This window comes from Pan troglodytes, chromosome 2, assembly GCF_028858775.2.
Source record: "Pan troglodytes isolate AG18354 chromosome 2, NHGRI_mPanTro3-v2.0_pri, whole genome shotgun sequence".
Classification (NCBI taxonomy): domain Eukaryota; kingdom Metazoa; phylum Chordata; class Mammalia; order Primates; family Hominidae; genus Pan; species Pan troglodytes.
This window is the reverse complement of record NC_086015.1, coordinates 172,246,966-172,268,937: the sequence shown is the minus strand read 5'-3', so window position 1 is coordinate 172,268,937 and position 21,972 is coordinate 172,246,966. Positions and strand designations below refer to the sequence as shown.

At 34.8% G+C, this 21,972-nt stretch overlaps 1 protein-coding gene across 19 annotated transcripts in view; it reads left to right on the top strand.

Annotated features, from left to right (window-relative positions):
- The window catches only part of MECOM (MDS1 and EVI1 complex locus), a 580,330-nt gene that overhangs the window by 550,705 nt on the left and 7,653 nt on the right, over positions 1 to 21,972 (top strand). For 10 of the 19 annotated variants that reach the window (XM_009446819.5, XM_009446818.5, XM_016942278.4 and 7 more), the window contains 5 exons: positions 3,818 to 3,844; positions 9,538 to 9,704; positions 10,805 to 10,882; positions 17,902 to 18,071; positions 20,045 to 20,189. In XM_009446819.5, coding sequence (XP_009445094.2) covers positions 3,818 to 3,844; positions 9,538 to 9,704; positions 10,805 to 10,882; positions 17,902 to 18,071; positions 20,045 to 20,189 — 587 coding nt within the window. The remainder of the gene's footprint in view (positions 1 to 3,817; positions 3,845 to 9,537; positions 9,705 to 10,804; positions 10,883 to 17,901; positions 18,072 to 20,044; positions 20,190 to 21,972) is intronic. The other 9 variants (XM_016942279.4, XM_016942276.3, XM_054681230.2 and 6 more) reach the window with 1 other exon arrangement.

The following is a 21,972-nucleotide window of genomic DNA, read 5'->3' as shown; positions in this document are numbered from 1 at the left end:
GTCCTGAATAAAGAGTATGAGAGTTGTAACACAATCTTCTGGGTTAGTTGGATAAATCCACTATTACTAAAGAACTCTCACTCCCTTTCAAAATGAGATAATATATGGTTTAGCAGTAAAAGTTTCAGAAACATTCCAGTTAGTATTAATTTTATATAGGAAGATTAAAGAATGTTATTCACATAATTACTTTATGGAAAAGAAGTAAGTTACAAAACAGTTAATGTTTATCGGGACTATATTTTATATTTAGACTGATCTAAATAGTACTTGTAAAGTTTCATAGGCTAATAAACTGGAATGTAGCACACATTTTGTGTCAGATATTGTACACAAAGTACATCTCTCTTGATACTTCCTTTATAATTATAAATAAATACTTATGAACATATAATATTCATGTATACATTAATGTTACAAAAATTAATTACAGTAATATTAATTACAGTAGTCAAGTGATTTTCATGTTCTGATAATCTTTACAATTTAGTAATTAACCATTTCAAAATTGAGTGCTATGGGTTCACGGTAGAATGGAGAAAAACCAAAAAGGGATTCAGTGTCTTTGAACATCTTAGTCTACCTGGCTCTTAGTTTTCCTGTTTGAAAAATGAGAGAATCGGGTGTAAGGTTTCTATCCACTTTGAAATTCAAAGATGTTTTGCTAACCAAGGTAAATTTACCAGTTCATAAGATGGGCAGTTTTGTCAACCATTAATTCTGTATGAATTCGCAGCTGTTAGCAATGTAGTAGGTATATATTTTAAAATAAAATCATAAGAGAGCAAATATGTTATATTTTAACATTCCCAAAGTTAATTAAGGATCACAAAAGATGAGGCATGTGTCCAGTGCTTCGAGCATAGCAGTCATTCCTCAGATCTTCACAAACACGCCTGTGGGAGCACAGTGGCAGTGATTCCCTCCTACACCAGAATGTCACGTCTTGGTGTAAGGGATTCCCTATTGCTGCATGTTGCTATTAGAACAGGACCCAAGAGTGGTGATCAAAATACTTAGAACCTGATGCGTCATGAATACCGCATGTGAATGGATTTCTGCCATTCTGGAGCAGGATACTGGAGGCTTTTGCTGCATCAACTGCCAATGTTTTATTTGCTGGATAGTGGGACTATCTGAGGGGTGTTTGGGGAAGAGGCCAAGGAAGCAGGGGAACACTCAGGGTGCTTAGGGCAAAGGCTATTTACCGACTATTACAGAAATATTTCATTGTTTTTATAAATATCATGGCTGTTTTCTTGTGTCATGCTATATATAGCTGGGATACAAGCTGGGATACAGGTGAGCCCTCTTCCTCTTTCATCAAGTCTTACCCTTCCCAGGGTAGCTGGAAGAGCTGGCATTTATGTACGCACCATATTTAGCATTGTGCTTGGCATGTGGAAGGACCTAAATGAGGAAGAGCTCTTATTAGTGGGTGCAAAAGCATTTTATTATAAATATAAATATTTATGCCCAATTTCTTTGCCAGGGCCATGCCATGTATCTAGGAGTGCTTGAAAAGATGCTTATTGTATTCTTGGCATGACCTCACTGCAGAAGTAAGGGGGGCACAGATCAAGGAGCCAAAACAGAATGACTTGCCTCTGTTCTTAGTGCTTGTTATGATTTCATAGCTAATGTGCTTGCATAAAACTGTTCATTGCTTCATTTTCCATTTAAGTATATTGGAGTAAATCACATGGACCCTCTCAGCTTCTGGATCTTCATTTCAAAATGGGAATAATATCTGCCCTATTTCTTGGGTTATCATAATAATAAAGGGAGGATCAAATTCTCAATGTTTTAGGGAAAAGAAAGAAGGATGCTTCATAGTGGTATTCTCTGGGCAAGTCTGGTTTTACAATTTTTGAATATCTTTATATTGTTCCCAGCATATTCCTTCCCATTCCATAATTCCTAGTCAGTGATAAGTGAACACCTCAGTAAATAAAAATATATTGAATTTTATTGAAAGATTATTAGGCTATATTATTGCGTTTTGGAATAATACGTATTTTAAAAATTCTGTCAAAAATACTTAGAAGAGGCCGGGTGCGGTGACTCATGCCTGTAATCCCAGCACTTTGGGAGGCCGAGGCGGGCGGATCACCTAAGGTCAGGAGTTCAACAGCAGCCTGACCAACAGAGTGAAACCCCTTCTCTACTAAATACAAAAAAATTTAGCCGGGCGTGGTAGCACATACCTGTAATCCCAGCTACTTGGGAGGCTGAGGCAGGAGAATCACTTGAACCCAGGAGGTGGAGGTTGCAGTGAGCTGAGATTGTGCCATTGCACTCTAGCCTGGGCAACAAGAGCGAAAGTCCAACTCAAAAAAAAAAAAAAAAAAAGATACATGAATGCATACATCAAAATTAAAAGATGAATGCTGAGGGTCTAAAGTCTTCTCTTAGTTCAATTCTTGAAGAAGCATGTTTGCTCTATCAGGCCAGGTGAGAACTATTTAGTCTTCTAGTTTTCTTTTACAAATAAGTTAGTTTACTCTAAGGGAGAAATAAGCGTTGTAGAGGCTTTCCCTGCATATGTGATTGAAAATTATTTATGGTCACTATAATTTTGAAAAGGAGTTGAATGGCCACAAATAGGTAAGATGCAGGGAATGTTATTACTGTGTGACCTCTGAATGTCCATTTCGTTTGTTCCTATTTTGGATCCTTTGCATTCACACTGATAGCCCATTTGAACATCCATGGAAGTCATTTTGCAATTACACTATTGTAAAAGTGGCTATTATTCCTTGGTTTGATTTTACTATACTTTTAATATTATTTTTGGTTATTTGCACATTTTATTTCCAAATGTTTGGCTTTGAGTACATCTGCAACAGACTCTCTTTTACTTACATTTCTATCCTTTCTTCATTCTTTTATATTTTCTTTCTTTTAAATTGGCTGATTATCCTGCTACTACATTCCAAGGAACTGAGGAGACAGTCTTTTCCTAAGTTATAATTTACACATTGATGTGAAAAATCACTTAAATCTTCTGTTCTTCATCTTCTATTTTGCTTTCAACAAGTGTTTCATATGGTTAGATTTCTTCTGCAATCAAGTTTTCATCCTTTAAAAACTGCATATATTCCTTATTAAATATACCAAAACATGTATAAGCGAAATATATATCTCCTTTAACCAAGCAAAATGATATTTTTAAGCGTATGTAACTTTTGTGTCTCCTGGAAGAGCTTCTAACCCACTGAAGGTTTTCCCAGTGAATCTTGTCAGAATTTGTCATTAATAGCTAGATCTTTTTAGTTTTCCATTAACGTTCTTAACTGTTCTGACTACTGATGGTCTGAGTCCTATGCTAATAAAAATCAAGTAGTGAATTTCCAAGTACATTATCCTTTCATTATCCTTTTGTTATTTAGTGATTCATATTTAAGTAAATATCTTTTCTTTGTTATTAACATTATACAAATGCAAGAGATTAGATTTTTACAGGAAATGGCCTAATTTTTAGTAATTAAACTAAATTTAAGGATATTGTTTTATAGCAAGTAGTAATTAATAAAAAGGAAGCATCTGCTTTGCTGTAAGATTTGCTAGTAGGTAGCATTTAGCTTTCTTGTGAAAATTAACCTTGATTCAAACATTCCATTTAGGTAAACAGAGGAAATTCAACAGAGTTATAACAATATTTAATTTTTATTTCCAAAGCTTTTACTCAAGGTACAGTTACATGATAAGCAAAAATTACTAAGTTAGTACAAATGTTAATTTCTCAAAGGATAGATTGCAATAAAGATACCAACACAGAAGTAATTTTTTGTTTTTGTTTCAATTTTGCTCCCAGTTCCAACTGCCTGATCAGAGAACTTGGGTAAGTTTCCTACTTATATTTTTGACTAAAGTGATGTAGCATTAAAAAGAAAACAGCTTACATTCTAAATTGCTGTACAGACATAAATAATTCTGAACCCCTTTCCATTACGTGATATGGTTCCAGCAGATAGTTTCCCTGCTTTCTCAAGCTGCATTCTTTCAGTTATAATTGGGCATTTAGTGAGATAGAAATTGTTTACAGAATGATTTTATTCGATAAATCTGATCCATTCCACATAATTATACCTTGATACGGAGCTCTTTCTGGACACCTGGGAACACGCTGTTAAACGAGGCTTCGAAATGGGTCACTAAGTGAAAACAACCATTATTTGGTGGAGCCTGTATCAGCATGTAAAGATGCTTTTGATAAAGCCTTCTAAAGGATAAAACCTGAACTCGTGTGTAGATACAGGCTGACATGGGAATTCACATCTATATATCCTAGGGCAGAAATTGGTTCTGGCTATTTGAAGATATAAAACTAAATGTTTACAAATTCATGTGTAACTAGTGAATGGATCTTTTAGCATCTAGTTTCACTTCCTTGACTTTCAGTTACTATTTCCAGATACAGTCAGTTTCAATTAATAATATTAGGGGATAGCTTTATTTTTATTGTGGAAGATATTCAGGATACAAAGAATACTGCTTATTTAGTTTTTACCCCCAAATAAAACCTGGTCAGTGGAAATAACATATAGTTAAAAATATTCTCTAAGTATATGTGTTTTTGTTTCTCTTTTTCACTGAAAATTATGCTGATTTCTGAAGAATGAGCAAAATCTTGGGATATAGTTTAGCTGTCCTTTTAAAGTCACTGAATCATTATCTATAAACTTAATTGAAGCATTTTAGCACTAACCTATTTCCTCTATTTGATGTTAATTTTTCTTTACGAGAAATTCCTTAATTTTATCTCTTTTGTGGAATATGTAAAATTGTGATTTTTCTCATTCTGATAGACTTTTAAGGTTTAAGTTTATTTCAAATGTACACAAATATTTATGGAGAGAGAGGAAGAGAGATCAACCCACTAACTTAGGCAAAGTTGTGCAATAGATGGGGTTGTTTTCTGATTATCCTGGCCTACATTTCCAGTATTCTTCCTTTGCCTTTCCTGGTAGAGATCTGTCTTAAATATTGTGCCTCACGGTCCTCATCTTTTCTAAGGTACAGTATGACTTTGACAATAGCTCTCTTGTTAGGTGGTTGAAGCTTAAGGTGTTGACCCCTTACATACATGGCCAATGATTGTACCAACTTACCAAGGCAATATAGATTTTAAGTTAAACTACCTTTTCTTATAATACAACAGCATAGTGATTGCCGTTGCAATGCTTTGAAACGTTCCCATTCCATTGAGTCACAGGTTTTTCAGAGATGTGATTTACATTTGTATTATAAAACAGATATTAGTAGGAAATATTAAAGATATATGTTTATAATTTTTCGTGGTAAAAAAAACCTCTATGTGGATTGTTTGTAACACAAAGGATACATGCTTAAGGGGATGAATATTCCATTCTCCATGATATGATTATTTCACGTTGTATGCCTGTATGAAAACATCTCATGTATCCCACAGATATATACACCTACAATGTACTCACAAAAATAAAGAAAAAACTAAGCAATTTCATAATCATGACTGCTGAATGTGATACATGGAGTGGGATAACCATAAAATAGGAATATTTACTTCTCCCCCATATGACCATGATTTTGAGATTTCTCAAGATTATCAAGTGAATAAATATAGAAAACCACCAAATCTACAAACTTTCCCATCATAAGTTATTTATGAAAAGTTAGTTATTTTATGATAAAGTCATGTGTAATCTAATTTGTAAAACATTAGGTCACATAATTCATGGTGTTGTTGGACATATCATTTCATATAATCAGGTTGTCACTTTAATAGTTTTAATGAGAAACCTTTTTATGTCATCAATTATTGGCTGCCAGATAATAAATGTTAAGTGCTTAGGACCCAGTTGATAATATCTTGCCTGCTGAAATGTTTTTAAAAATACTAACTTTATTTGACTAGAGAGATAGCTACATTTTTTGGTAGGAGCTAGGGAATTGTGTCTAAATATTAGTTTGCGTCAGTATAAAGTTAATAGCCTCTTGGGGACTGGAACAGGGTGAAATGACTTCCTCTTCCAGACATCTGGCTGCAGATAACATCAACTATTATATATGTAAATAAAAATTATTGTTCCATAGGAAAAAACTGTCATTTACTGATCTTAGATTAGCCTATGACATTAATGGATCACAGGGTAATATATTTTTAAAATATATGATCTAACTTTTACCCCTTTGATTTCCCCATTCTCAGCAAATTTCTTATTCCTAGTAGTACATATTGCTCTTTTCATTTGATTTTTTCATAATTTAAAAACATATAGCTAGATTCTGTTCCATTTATTCCAATTTATCTTGATTTTTAAAATTTAAAATGAAAGTCAAAACTTACTATTTCTCCTGCAAAAAAGTGTTACTTTTGGAGGAACATCACGTGACTCAGACCAGATAGCAAGAGAGAGTTAGGGTTTTGATCTGTACACTCAATAGAGTTCGTGTTAATCCAATATCTTAATCTAAGGTGTTGACTAGGGCTGATGTTGGTCACAGAACTGCCAAGTTACCCCAACTAGCAGATGTCTGAGTCACTTCTGTTTATCTTAATGTGGAAACTTATTCTTTTCAACTGAGGTCAACTGCTGTAAGAGCACACATTAGGAAGATGAAAAGGATTCAACGAAGGCTTTTATGTTGCTTCAGTGGTTGCTGGCTGGGCAGAAAATGTTTTGTGTACGTGTGTATGTGTGTTAATAGTTACCCTCAGCTCGCTTCCCATCTTCTTTCCCTCCCTTTCCCCACTCCAATTTAATCCTCTTTTCATTTGACACCAGAAGCCAAAGGTGGGGGAGGCTTGTAAGACACTTGCATAACCCTTATTCTTTTTCCTATTACCTTTAAGAATGTCATTATTTAGCCATCAAGCCCATAATATATTTTCTTGTTTCTTGATGGTTTTCCCAAATCGAAACAGTTTGAGGTAAAGTAATCACAGTGATCTTTCTTCAAAAGGAGCTAGCTATTAGCAGCTACTAAAGCAAGACACATTTCTCAACAGCCAATTGCTCTCAAATAACTTGAAGGACTTGTGGTTTATGTGTGCTGAAGATGAAAGCCGAGAATAATAGTCATGAGTAAGCTATTTTCCATATAAAAGGAAACGTGTTTCTATGAGATGTTTTGTTGCAGGAGTCTGAGTATGTCAGCAAGATGGACACTCAAATGATTTAAAACCACTAGATAATGAAATTTTACTTAAATATTAAATGTACATAAATAAAACATTTATAATCATTACCCATGCATTAACTGTTCTTCCCAATAAATGTGTGTGATCATGACCCTTACCCATGCTTGTTAGTAGTACTAATCAGTTTAAAGGCCAGAGTTCATTTTTCACTCAGAAAACTTATTTCTTGCTGGGTGGAATATCAAAATGATTTTCTGCAAGGAACAATTAGAAGGAATAAATGCAAATACAAGAGTATCATAAAATATTTCTGGATTGATTTTTTAACAAATAAATCCAAAGTAACATGGACATGCTAATGCTCTGTCTAGAAGGGAATAATGACCATATTCTGCAGAGACAGAATTTCCTCCAACCTCTGTGAGCAGCAGCATCATTCCATATCTCTGCCCTGTGATCAGTATGTGTCAAAATCCTTCATAGTGACAAATGTGCTGTCCACTTGCATCTGTGGAGAATGTTTTAGCAGCTGAGTGATTATGAATCAAACCCCTGAGCTTATAGCCCTTACTGCCTCCCGATGCGTTCACATTTGTCGTCTGACAAGTAAATGTATCTTGACTTTCCTCTGAGATTTTTTTGTACCGTGTTTGATGAAAGACATTTGGCAAATTGGCAGTAGTACCCTGTACGTTGCAATTTGTAGCTAACATTAGGAGTCCGGGCATGAAATGAGAGGGCAGGCTCCAGGATAAAGGGGGAAAAAAAGAGAACTAACCAGAACATGAATAGTCACTTGAAGAATCAAACACACAATATTCCTTTTGTGAGAAGAGATCATGTTCAGGCCATGCTGTTAAGACTTTGCTCTGCTTTAAGAAGCTGATGGTATTCTGTCCAGCTGTGTGTCCACAGAATATATGTCTTGTTAATTTTTCCTTCTGAGTAGGAAATGTTGCCTTTTATTTTTAACTTGAGCTCATAAATTAGGCCTCCATCTCTGTCCTGCTGTCTCATTAGCAAAAGGATAGTTTCTTGGGTTGACCAGTTGTTTGAATTTGCAGTGATCATCTCGGTTCTTATGTGTCTTCTGGTCTAGCATCACAGCTCTTTGAGAATTTTATGTAATGCATATAGAATGCAAACACCTTTTAAAATAGCTTCTTGAGCTTTCTAATGGCACACTGCCCTGAGAATCAAATAAATAATGGGTGAGTTGATTTAACAGGATGGCCTGAAAGTTTGTTTTTCTACTTAAAAATTCAGTAATAAGCAGCTTCCAAATAAAATGTGAGCCCTGAGGAAACACAACATGTTGAGAGGGTCAAAGGAAAGGGGAGAGTCCCTCTGGCTGTGGAGCTTAAGAATCAAGCTAAGACTGGGCACAGTAGCTTATGCCTATAATCCCAGCACTTTGGGAGACCGAAGCAGGTGGAAGGATTGCTTGAGACCAGGAGTTCAAGACCAGCCTGAGCAACATAGTGAGACTCCATCTCTACAAAAAGTTTTTAAAAAACAGGGATCAAGCCAACTTTAAAAGTAAATGCCATCTTCTGCTTGTGACTCTCAAATAAGTGTGCAGGTGTACAAAAACTTGAAGATTATAAACAACAAAAATTAGATTACTAGAGGGGAAGAATTAGGCAGGGATAGTTTTCTTTCAAGAATGTTTCTCTAAAAGTGTGGTTACATAAACTGCTCCCCCTGTCTTACAAGGCACATGCCAAGTTATGTTATATGAAATTATATTAACATATGATGAACTGTCATTTCAACTTTGTCTTTGATAAAATTAATATTTAATCAAAATTCTTTGTATATGATCCCACTAAAAAATATGGCATATCCAGATGTTAATTTAATGTAGTCTTAGGCAATACCCTCCTATACATTCAGTTTTTTCTTCCTGAGTTACACATATTTGGCTTAAGCTGTAATTCTGTAATACTTCATGTTCTCCCATGCTTTCAGTTCTTTTCTTGGGACTGCATGGTTCTTATGGTTTTCATTGCCTAGGTAAGGCATATAGCAACTTTTCCTATAATTTCCATTATGTTAATATCCATACCATGATACTAATGCTGTCATTTAATCAAATAAAAAGTTAACTTGGCTTTATTAGCTCTCTTATGTATTTCAATGTTCAATTATATATCAGATTATGATAAAATGGCCTAACCAAGGTCTTATGGAAAAAGTTCACTCAGCATTTTATAAGCTTGGTTCTACTTATGGTATTTCCCAGATATATCAATTCTGTTGTTGTTTATTTAATATTGGGATATACAGTCTCTTTCTACAACCCGTCGCAGATTTCATGCTTCCCTTTTAATGATGTCCTTGGTTTGCCAGAGATTATTATAGAAGACAAGATGCCAAACGCTTCATGGTCTTGTGCTTTTACCTTTCAGATGTCAGCTATTGAAAACATGGCAGAAAAGCTAGAGAGCTTCAGTGCCCTGAAACCTGAGGCCAGTGAGCTCTTACAGTCAGTGCCCTCTATGTTCAACTTCAGGGCGCCTCCCAATGCCCTGCCAGAGAACCTTCTGCGGAAGGGAAAGGAGCGCTATACCTGCAGGTAACTGCACAGTTAATTATGGCTGACTTTCCAGAAATCTCCCCTCTGATTTCAAAAGGCCTTGCTGTTTGTTTTGGAAATTATTCCTGATTAGATGATTAATAGCCACCATAATAGATCTCCAGCACTTCAAAGTGTTCTTCATTTAGCGAAATATAAAAATAGTGTTTTTAAAAAACTATTAAATGTGAATTTTAACACAGGCCATTTGGTTGTGATAAATGAGGTTGGAAACAATCCAGATACTATCTACTTGTCTCACTTTGATATTTATGAATTTTCTTTCACAATTAATTATTTTCATCTAAAGGTATACTACTACTGTCCTCAAGCATATATTTGTTAATTGTCATGGCATTAAAGAATAAGGCCATTAATTAAAGAGAAGTAAGGTCCATAAGTGAATAAAACTAGGTAGTAAATTTTTTGTTATTCATCAGTAGTAAAGCTTATTTTATGTTTCTGGTTTTGTGTGTGATTTTTTTTTTTTGCTAAATAAATTGTGCTTATAATTTCTGAATCATCTTTAGAAATGCGTGGGTATTTGACTCAGGCATATCACTTTATCTGCTCTTTGAAAAATATGTCACTTTCTTTCCAGAAATAAAGCTTTTATGGGTACATACCTTGATGGATGAAATCTCAGGATTTTGTCTGATCTGATACCACTCTATGCATAGGGAGTTATCACTGTGGCTGACATGTAAAATGAGTTGAAACATTTGAAATCTGTTTACATCAACCCAGAATCAGAAACTCTTATCATACTCTTATCCCCTTATCTGGTTCAATTTTGTGAATGTAAAAATATCAAGTTAATAAGAGAGATGTATAGGAGTAATCAAAACTAAAGTCTATTTTCATAAATTGCTTGCTTATACGTGAACAAATTCAACCAGATCTTAGAATGCAGTCTTTATTTGTAGAGTTATTTATATTAATATCTGTGAAATGGCTTTGTTGTAAATTTTAAATACCAAAGAAATGTGAGTTCCATGCAAGATTAATTGAATCAGGAATAAGCATCTGGCTGCTGTGTGGCATGAATGAAATATAGTCAACTGTGCTGACTTTCTCTTATAAACATCTTTTCATAACAGATACTGTGGCAAGATTTTTCCAAGGTCTGCAAACCTAACACGGCACTTGAGAACCCACACAGGAGAGCAGCCTTACAGGTCTGACAATGATATTTGCTAAATATCTTGATAAATATTGTAATAATTAAAGTTTATTTTAATAATAAAATAATAATTAAAGTTTATAATAATTAAAGTTTAAATTTTATGCATGTCTGAATATATGTCTATTCAATTTTGAGTCAAGAAAGAATTGGCTAATGGCTAGGATCAAAATTAGAAGAGTTCCAGTTTCTTTAATCAAGGCTTCCTACCTCAGTTTAAAAGTTCTAGCACACTGTCTAGGATAGAATAAGTACTTAAGAAATGCTAGCCATTTTAAATATTATTTTTTATTATCATTTGCTCTCTTTTCTCAATAATTAGGATGATCTTAATTGACAAAAATCATAACTTTGCAGCCTTCCTTTTCCAAGCCTCAAATCTCTGCTAGGAGTTAATAACCCATATGTACTTCTTTCCCCCAGCACAGCCAAGTCATTTTCCATGGATTCCAATAGGAGGTTTAAAGAATAGATTTTAGGCTGGGCATGGTGGCTCACGCTTGTCATCCCAACACTTTGGGAGGCAGAGGCAGGTGGATCCCTTGAGGTCAGGAGTTTGAGATCAGCCTGGCCAACATGGTGAAACCCTGTGTCTACCAAAAATACAAAAATTAGCCAGGTGTGGTGGCTCACACCTGTAGTCCCAGCTACTTGTGAGACTGAGGCAGGAGAATCCACTGCATCTGGGAGGTGGAGGTTGCAGTGAGCCAAGATTGCACCACTGCACTCCAGCCTGGGTGACAGAGTGAGACTCTGTCAAAAAAAAAAAAAAAAAAAAAGAAAGAAAGAAAGAAAGAAAAAAAGAATAGATCTTAAACCTGGGAAGTCGGGGGAGAAGAAAATATGAAACTAGAGGTAGGACAGATAAAACAGAGTATATTATAGAAAAACGGGCAATTTTATCAATAATTTCCTAAATTACCTCTTAGTTTATTACATGCCAAAATTAGTCATATGACACATTGGACACATCTAATTTTAATATTGTTTAGAAAGATTGAAAATAGACAACATTACTCTTTCCAATTTTAAAATATAAACTACATTATTTAATGTTCAATGCCTTGCACACAGTATTAGGTACTCGTAAATATTTCTTCAAAGAATGAATATGATACAACTTAAGTAATATCATAATGTCATTCTCCTTTGAAATTCTTATACATTGCATGTATGCAAAATTATTTTTTCCTGAGTGCTAAGTTTTTCTATTAAAACAAAAAGTAAGTTATTTATCAGATTTCAAATATTTTTTTAATGGTAAAATAAGAAAATGGGTCATTTGAGGATAATTGAAATCTTAGAAGAAACCATAAAAACCCTAGAAGAAAACCTAGGCATTACCATTCAGGACATAGGCGTGGGCAAGGACTTCATGTCCAAAACACCAAAAGCAATGGCAACAAAAGACAAAATTGACAAATGGGATCTAATTAAACTAAAGAGCTTCTGCACAGCAAAAGAAACTACCATCAGAGCGAATAGGCAACCTACAACATGGGAGAAAATTTTCGCAACCTACTCATCTGACAAAGGGCTAATATCCAGAATCTACAGTGAACTCAAACAAATTTACAAGAAAAAAACAAACAACCCCATCAAAAAGTGGGCGAAGGACATGAACAGGCACTTCTCAAAAGAAGACATTTATGCAGCCAAAAAACACATGAAAAAATGCTCATCATCACTGGCCATCAGAGAAATGCAAATCAAAACCACTATGAGATATCATCTCACACCAGTTAGAATGGCGATCATTAAAAAGTCAGGAAACAACAGGTGCTGGAGAGGATGTGGAGAAATAGGAACACTTTTACACTGTTGGTGGGACTGTAAACTAGTTCAACCATTGTGGAAGTCAGTGTGGCGATTCCTCAGGGATCTAGAACTAGAAATACCATTTGACCCAGCCATCCCATTACTGGGTATATACCCAAATGACTATAAATCATGCTGCTATAAAGACACATGCACACGTATGTTTATTGCGGCATTATTCACAATAGCAAAGACTTGGAACCAACCCAAATGTCCAACAATGATAGACTGGATTAAGAAAATGTGGCACATATACACCATGGAGTACTATGCAGCCATAAAAAATGATGAGTTCATATCCTTTGTAGGGACATGGATGAAATTGGAAACCATCATTCTCAGTAAACTATCGCAAGAACAAAAAACCAAACACCGCATATTCTCACTCATAGGTGGGAATTGAACAATGAGATCACATGGACACAGGAAGGGGAATATCATACTCTGGGGACTGTGGTGGGGAGGGGGGAGGGGGGAGGGATAGCATTGGGAGATATACCTAATGCTAGATGACGAGTTAGTGGGTGCAGCGCACCAGCATGGCACATGTATACATATGTAACTAACCTGCACAATGTGCACATGTACCCTAAAACTTAAAGTATAATAAAAAATAAAAAATAAAAAATAAAAAAATAAATAAATAAATAAAAAAAAAAAAGAATCAAAATAGTGATTACCTTGGGGAGAAGAGAGGATTGGCTGGCAAGGGGCATGAGGGAATTTTCTAGAGTGATGGAAATGTTTATAGAACCGTGGGCTACCTGGCATCTGTTAAAACTCACCTGTGCATTTTACTTTATATAAATTGTACTTCCATTAAAAATAAAAACAGAGGAAAATAAAGAAAACATAAATTCGGAAAAAAAAAAAAAGAAAGCTAGAGGGAGCTAAACTTAAAACATCAGTTTTCTCAAATTCCTTGCTTTCCTACCTGTTTTATAAATCACTAATTATAAGTGATATATTTCCAATTTATACATGATAGAATGCACTTGATATAACAGGTCTCAGAGAGATGTAATACTGGGAAGTTTTAGATGATTTCCCCTTTTGAGAAAATTCTATTACCAGAAATTCTGCTTAAGTGGAAGGAAAGGTTTCCACACTCATGTTTTGTTATGGCAAGAGTACTGGAAACTATGTTATCACGTTCATTTTACTCTTTCTTTGTACAAAAATTTCAATGGTTTTATTCCACCCAATAATGGCTCTATTATTGTGCATATATATTTTTTTAAACCACAAACCAGCATTTTGGTATAGCTGGAGAGCTTACACAATTATTTGTCCAGCCCCTCTGGTTTTTGTTTTTTTTTTTTTCCTTGCAGAAGAATTCCAATGAACAGTGTAGAAAAAATGAGGAAAACAAAATCACAAGTAGGACACCACAATAATAACTGCTACAGGGAAGATCAATTGAATGTTAAAATGAGTGGATATAGTGAACTAGATAGATTTTATAGTTTAGTTAATGTATCAATGTTGCTTTAATAGTTGTGACAAACATACCTGAAACATATTAACAATAGGGGAAAATGGGTACTATGTACTATCTTTGCAACCTTTTAATAAATCTAGAACTCTTCTAAAATGAAAAGTTTATTTAGGCCGAGTGTGGTGGCTCATGCCTACAATCCCAGCACTCAGACAGGCTGGGGCAGGAGGACCACCCAAACCTAGGAGTTGAAGACCAGCCTGGGCAACACAGCGAGACCCCATCTTCAAAAAAAGAAAAGTTTATTTAAAAAATAAAAAATTAGTGAGTGAAAGTTTAAAGAGAAACAGGATATTTGCACAGCCCCAAAATATCTTCTGCAAAATATTTGTTAATTAGAAAGAGAAAAAGTAATAACCTTATAATGGAGAAACCTGACAGATACTACCTTATCCAAATGATCAGGGTTAACAATGCCAGAAGTTAGACATGTCAGCATCATGTACCCTTGATAGGATGCACTGAGAGGGCATCTTGCCTCTGTGCTATTTTCCCCCAAAATTTATAACCTCATTCTAATAATGAGAAAATATCAGACCAACCCAAATTAAGGAAAATTCTACCAAATTCCCAATTGGTATTATTCAGAAGCGTCAGGGTAATTAAAGGCAAGGAAAGACTGAGGAACTGTTAGAGCCTGTAGAAAACTAAGGAGACGTGACAGCTAAATGCAATGTGGGATCCTAGATCAGATCCTGGAACAGAAAAAGAGCACTGGAGAAAATTGGTGATATTAAAATAAAGTCTGTATTTTAGTTAATAGTATTGCATCAATGTTAATTTCCTAGTTTTAATGAATGTTAGGTAAGATGTTAACATTGGAGGAACTGAGGTGAAGGGTATATAGGAACCCTTTGTGCTATCTTTGCAACTCTTCTGTAAGTCTAAAATTATTTCAAAAAGAAAAATTTTAAAAAATTAAAATGGTATGTAAATGATACATGAATTATCTGCTTCCTGTGGCTGACCTGTGCCTTCTGGAAAGTTCTATTAGGTTTTAATACTTTATGTAGTAAAAGTTAAACATGGTCCCTATGTAGAAAATTATCTCTTCAGAAAGATAAATACCAGTAGACCACAAGCTCCTTGACAGTGGAATCCACCGTTTTTTTTTTTTTTTTTTTTTTTTTTTATAGACAGTAGGTCTCACTCTGTTGCTCAGGCTGGTTTTGAACTCCTGGCTTCAAGCAGTTCTCCCACGTCAGCCTCCTGATTCTTAGCAGGAGAAGGGATTATAGGCAGGTGCCACCATGTCCCGGAGAATCCATATCTTATTCATCTCTGTGTCCTTGATGCATCAGCCCCTCTGTTTCACAAATGAAAAAATTCAGATTTACATATGCTAATTGCCTTCTGCAAAGTCTGCTACTAATAGAGTCAGGATTAAAACCCAGGTCCAGTGCTCTCACTTCAGCGTTTTTATTTTACATCATGATCTCAAAGGCTCGTCTGACCTCCATGTCTACATCCAATAACTAGGAAGGTTTAATAGTATACTGCCCATGACTGTGTTATGTGTTCATTTTAAGAATTTCTAAAACTTAGGCTCTTATTGGAGCTGTGCAGAAGGAAATGATTTTTTATTTAGAGCATTCTTCTTCTGGCCAAGACTTTAGCAGAGGGGAGATAGAAAGTAACAACTGATCATTGGTTAGAACATGCTTATTTAGATTTGAGAAGATGATGCTTACTAGATTTGGAAAAGACCCTTTGCGTGCAAGCAGAAAGTTAGAAGCATGGCAGAAACATAATCTCTCTTCCTCATGATTTGTGTAGAAAGTGTTTTGGGTGAAAATTTTTTTCTAAAGTGTTTTGTGGGAGTACGTTTACTATAACAGTGTTTTCTAGGTTATTCTGCTAAGCACAGAATAAATTGTGCTAAATATAGCATGGTTCTCATTGCAGTGGGCCTTGGAGGTAAACAGAGTTATTGCAGAGAAGCTCATAACTTTATACGCATTTTTTAAAAAAAAAAAACCGGAGCTAAAATATTACAACTACCATAATGTGGGGTTTCACACAATTTTTATTAATATTGTAAGTGAGGAAAGTTGAAGAAGCTTATGATGCCAGAACAGTTTTTTAAGGGGGAAAAATCAAATCAGTACTTGTGTTGGTTTATTGATACTATGCCAAAGTAACTAGTTCAACAGATTATTTTTCCTACTGAACTGACTAGACTTCTGGCATCACATAAGGACAGCCACAGAAGCCCAAGAACTCTAGTGGAATGGGGTGACTTCTGCTTTAGAGCACTTGAACCACTGACTCTACATTCAGAAGTGGGAGGAGAAGGGCCCTTCACACATGGAAGGATGAGTTAAGAATTTTCTGTCCTGTAAGATTGAAGTTTTCATTTAAAAGTCATTTGGAGGCTGGACGCGGTGGCTCACAACTGTAATCCTGGCACTTTGGGAGGCTGAGGTGTGTGGATCACTTGAGGTCAGGAGTTCGAGACCAGCCTGGCCAACATGGTGAAACTCTGTCTCTACAAAAATACAAAAATTAGCCGAGCATGGTGACACGTGCCTGTAACCCCAGCTACTCGGGAGGCTGAGGCAGGAGAATCGCTTGAACCCAGGAGGCAGAGGTTGCAGCGAGCCGAGATTGTGCCACTGCACTCCAGCCTGGGTGACAGAGTAAGACTCCATCTAAAAAACAAAAAAAAAAAAGGTCATTTGGAGAAAGTTAACTTTTTTTTTCAAGTAACATGTCCCCCAAAATCATATAAACAAATGATGGCAAATAATGGAATCTTTACCTTAAAATGACAGAGGACAATACCTTCTCAATTAGTAAAAACCCTTTTCTTCTTCATTAATGAGAGCTAGGGGAAGGAGGCCTTGCATTTTTGTATTTTCATTTTATGACTAAAGGAAAACTTTAAAAATAATTTATGATATTTTTATCACATGGAAGACAGAAACAACTAACCAACCAATAATAAGTGCTTTCATGAAAAACTGACCTGATTCAGACTGCTAGAGACTCGTTCAGAAAAAGAGAAATGAAAAATAGGGGGTAATAGGAAGGGAGATAAATGGAAGCCCTTTGCTTTTACTCCAAAAAGAGAACTTAGTGGCATTATTATTTTTTTTATAACAGTTTAAAGATTAACAGAGAAAAGGCTTTGTGGTAGCTGATTCTTGGGTATCAGACTAAGTTATTTACATTGTTTTAGTTTTAAAAGTCTAAAATGTTGATTGCTATTTTGAAACTGATAATGGAATTTTCTTTAGGATTAGCAACTGAGAAAGTAAATTTCCTGAGAAATTAATCAGACTGAAATTTTGAATTAAAAAGTGATATTTTATTGTATTTGAAAACTATATGAATGTTTTATGTTTGTTTACAAAAAAATTAGTTGTATTGTCCTAAGCAGAAGATAAAACAATGCTACTGTTCCTCAATGTGCTTTATTTTATGAGGTTTACTTAAAATATTGGTACTGATTAATGAATTTGGGAGCAATCAAATCACTAATATTTTATTATGGTTTTTGATAAAGTCATGAAAGTCTTTAAAGCAATCAGAGTATATTGGAATTGAAATCTTAATTGTGTGAATAGTATTCTCCCTGTGCCTTTTCTTTAAAATGTCGTTTTATGAGTGGAGATGATTTTTGATAGCTGGCTAGCTAGTCTTGAGAAATACCTTTTAATGTGCTTGCAAATATTTTCTTTTTGTTTATTTTTCAGATGCAAATACTGTGACAGATCATTTAGCATATCTTCTAACTTGCAAAGGCATGTTCGCAACATCCACAATAAAGAGAAGCCATTTAAGTGTCACTTATGTGATAGGTGTTTTGGTCAACAAACCAATTTAGACAGACACCTAAAGAAACATGAGAATGGGAACATGTCCGGTACGTAATAAATCGTGTTATAAGTCAAAGATGACTTCTTTTTCGTGTTTTAAAAGATAATAAGATAATGTTACCTTTCTTCTTTTATTCCATTTTGATGCCAAAATCAGGTCTTATTGTAAAAATTCCCAGCAAGTTTCTGTTGAGATTTTAGAATAATGTGAGCAATGTGATCATTAATTTATAATTCAGTGGCCTTATTTGGATTATGTTTTTATCTTCCTAATGGGTAATTTTAAGCAAAGAGGACAATGACCTAAACTCGCTGGAGACTTATGAAACAAGATTTCCTAAAATACAGGGGACCGTCTTTTCACCTGTTGGCACAGAATGTGGCCTCTAGGCATGGCAGAGTTTCTAGAGTAGCAGCCCCAGAATGTCACCCTCTGAATATTAATCTAGAAAGCATAGCTGCTTTTGTAAAAGGCCTGCAGCTCAGAGAACCACTCTTGGTAATTTTTGTTAAGACTGGGAATATGAGACTATTGACATGATCAGAGCAACCCATAGCAAATGATAGTGGTGCTTTGTTTTTGTCACAAATTCTTATATGAAATTAAGATAAAAGTAACTGGCATAAAACTAGACTTTTCTTAACTGGGACCTTGCCAGCACATATTTAGCAGAAGGGATTGTAGGTTTTCTAGTCTTTGGCTTCTAATAGTTAGATAATAAGTCATTAAGTAACATTTGCCAGCTGGCATATGTGTGCAGAGCCAACCTGTGCAGTCACAATTTGTCTCCAGAGAATAAAGGTTATGCTTTGGGGGTAGGGGAGGAGAGATACAGAGTTCAGGCAAAGAGATTTAAGAACAGAAAGAATTTGGATTCATACAGACTAGCAATCTTTATTTATGGAATTTTTAAATTATTAATCTTTCTTCCACTATAAAGGCACATTGTCTATGATCTTGTCTGATTAGTACTTAAAAGTATATACTGTTCGTCTCCCTCAAAGTCAGCAATTTAATGATCATAGTTTTAAAATATTAGATTTTAGGTAGAGAAGTATAATCCAATGTGCAAAACTGGCCATACTAACTGTGTGTACCCTTATAGCATACAACTATAATTTTCTTATCAAAGTTATTTTAGGAAAAAAGGTTAAACATGTAACATGTCAAAGTTAATACTTTTTGACCAAGATTATAACCTCTTTTAGGTGAGGGGATGTTCTAACCTCTTGTTTTTGTCATATAGACTATTGTGATGAACTATTATATTACAGATACTTTGTAGGCAAGATAAACAACAGGAAGCTAATGTTGGTGTAAAGCTCAACCACATATAAAGTGCTAAAGTTTAAAAGTTGTTTAAGTTTATGTAAGCCTTACACCAATCCAGTGATACAGGTATTGTGAGTCTTGCAGTGCATGGGCAAGGAAGGGGAAGATCATCCTGTAATCAGCATATCTAATATTGTCCTTTTAATACTGCACCAATCCCTGGACTGGAGTGTTCTGGGTCAACTCACAGCTTCGCCCAGCAAACCAGGATGCAGAATTTTCAGTGTGCCTTTAAACTGTATTTTGTTATATGCTTTAGCATAGCAGCCAAAAAATAAATAAATAAATAAAAAGGCATGTTGACTGCAACCAGGACTTCATATAGAGTGTCTCTTGGCAGAATCTATTTAAGACTTGTTCATAATTTGTCTCACTCTAAATTCTCATTATGTGAATACAAATATTCTCATGTCACAATAGAGGTAAGGAAAAGCTAGTGAGAGAAGCAACTTCTTTGCGAGACTGTACTTCATGATTTCAATGGTTCAATATATTCCCAAAGGACCGTCATGGGCATGTGTATTATGGTAAATTGGGGAGACTTTGACTTTCTAAAGTTATTATTATTAATATTCATAGGGCATGTTTTAAGAAACAACACTGATCAAATTCATAAGGAATGAGTTTCCAAATAAGTTGCTAGATAAACAACAATCTTTGTCATAAAAGGCTTTCTGCTCCACACAGGTACAGCAACATCATCGCCTCATTCTGAACTGGAAAGTACAGGTGCGATTCTGGATGACAAAGAAGATGCTTACTTCACAGAAATTCGAAATTTCATTGGGAACAGCAATCATGGCAGCCAATCTCCCAGGAATGTGGAGGAGAGGTAAAGCTGTCTTTACTTTTTAAACTCTGTGACGACTGAAATGAACATGTTTTAAAATATACTTGCTATGCTCACTTTTGTGGCACTACTATTACTTCAGTCACCAAAGACTGGTATATATTTAGTACATATTAAATACCACATGTGCTTCCAAGCATTTTACATGTGTTAATTAATTTAATTTCATCATAACCCTATGAGATAGCCACTATAATTTTAGCAGTGAAGGAACGGAGACATTGAAGCTTAAACCATTGTGTCAGAGGTCACATAAGTAATCAATGGGATTCAACCTGAGCTCTCTGGTTCCAGAGCCCATAGTTTTACCAGGATTTAGCTATCTGATAGCTGAATAGAATCTGTTATCAAAATTTCAGAAGTAGAAGAGAAAGCCATCACAGGGATTCAGTTGAATCACTGATCAATAGTAGTTACTATTATACATCGTCAATTATATATATTACAGGTAATATATGATTCTATATACCTGTATTATACATAAATACATATATGTATATTCTGTATATATGTAATATACATATTATAGTACATATGTATGTATGCATTTATATATGAAATACCCATGGAGTTTCCCCCAAATATATTTTACATAGAAGCTTTTATAGTCTTCTTAAGATTCTATTGCTACTTTATGTCCTCTTAAGTGACTACTCATTTAATTCTGGTCTGTTTGTTTCAGTGGGTATGACCATCCTTGTTTTTACTGCCCTGATGCACTGTCTCCCTTTTATCATCACCAACATTAAGCATGAATAGCTTAATTCATTTAAAAAAGCTTTTAATGCTGTTAATGATAATACTTAACAGTTACCCAGCACTTCACATTGCATATGAAGTTAATGAAACACTATTTCACCAAAACTACTGGATTTAATTTTTCTTATCTGTAAGCTATAATTAAATATCTATTGTTGAGAAGTAGACTTTTCTGAACACAACTATATAGTGACCTATTAAATTCAGATGCTACATTGTAAATTTCAAAATAACATGAAATTAGTTAAAAGTTCCATTATTTTTCATCATACAAGTATTATTGGATTAGTGTCCTCTGTTTTTGATGTTATTAAAAGTCAAAATTAATTATTTTATGTAATTTCTTCAAGGCAAACATCAAATAAACATTTTTTACTAAAATAACAAAAAAAGACCACTTCTGTTATTCAACTTGTATAAAAGTGTATCTAAGAAAAACAAGAAAAAAGTCCCTTCCCGTCTCTGAGAAGTCTGATAACTACACCAGTGTGCAGTTGGATGTATCTTTCCCTTTACTTGCCCATTTGTGTGTGTGTGTGTGTCTGTCTGTGAAAGGGAGAGAGGAAGCAGATGATCAGAAGGACAAAGTAGCAAGAACAAGCAAGAAGCAGTGACAATCTTATACTTTGATAATGATATTTACTTGATGCAAATAAGAACTGTTGAACAAAACACACCATTTGGGTTCTGAGATGCCTATTCAAATTTTCTAGCCTTTAATTGGCAATTTGTGAGCCTGTGTAGTTGCAACATCTGGCTTCAACATGTCTAAACAGCACAGAAATAAGAAGGTTGAGTCATCTAAGTTTTTCCCCTGAACTCCTACCAGGCTACTTTTGATGAATAATTTATTCTCTGTAAATTGCCACATTTGAAAACTTAATTAACAAATAGATTTTCTTAATTATGTTGACTTTTGTTACTTTTGATTTTCATCCATGCACTCTTTTTGTTCTTTTACTTTTTCTTTCATTTTTTTAAAATAAAAATTTTAATCCACTCATGC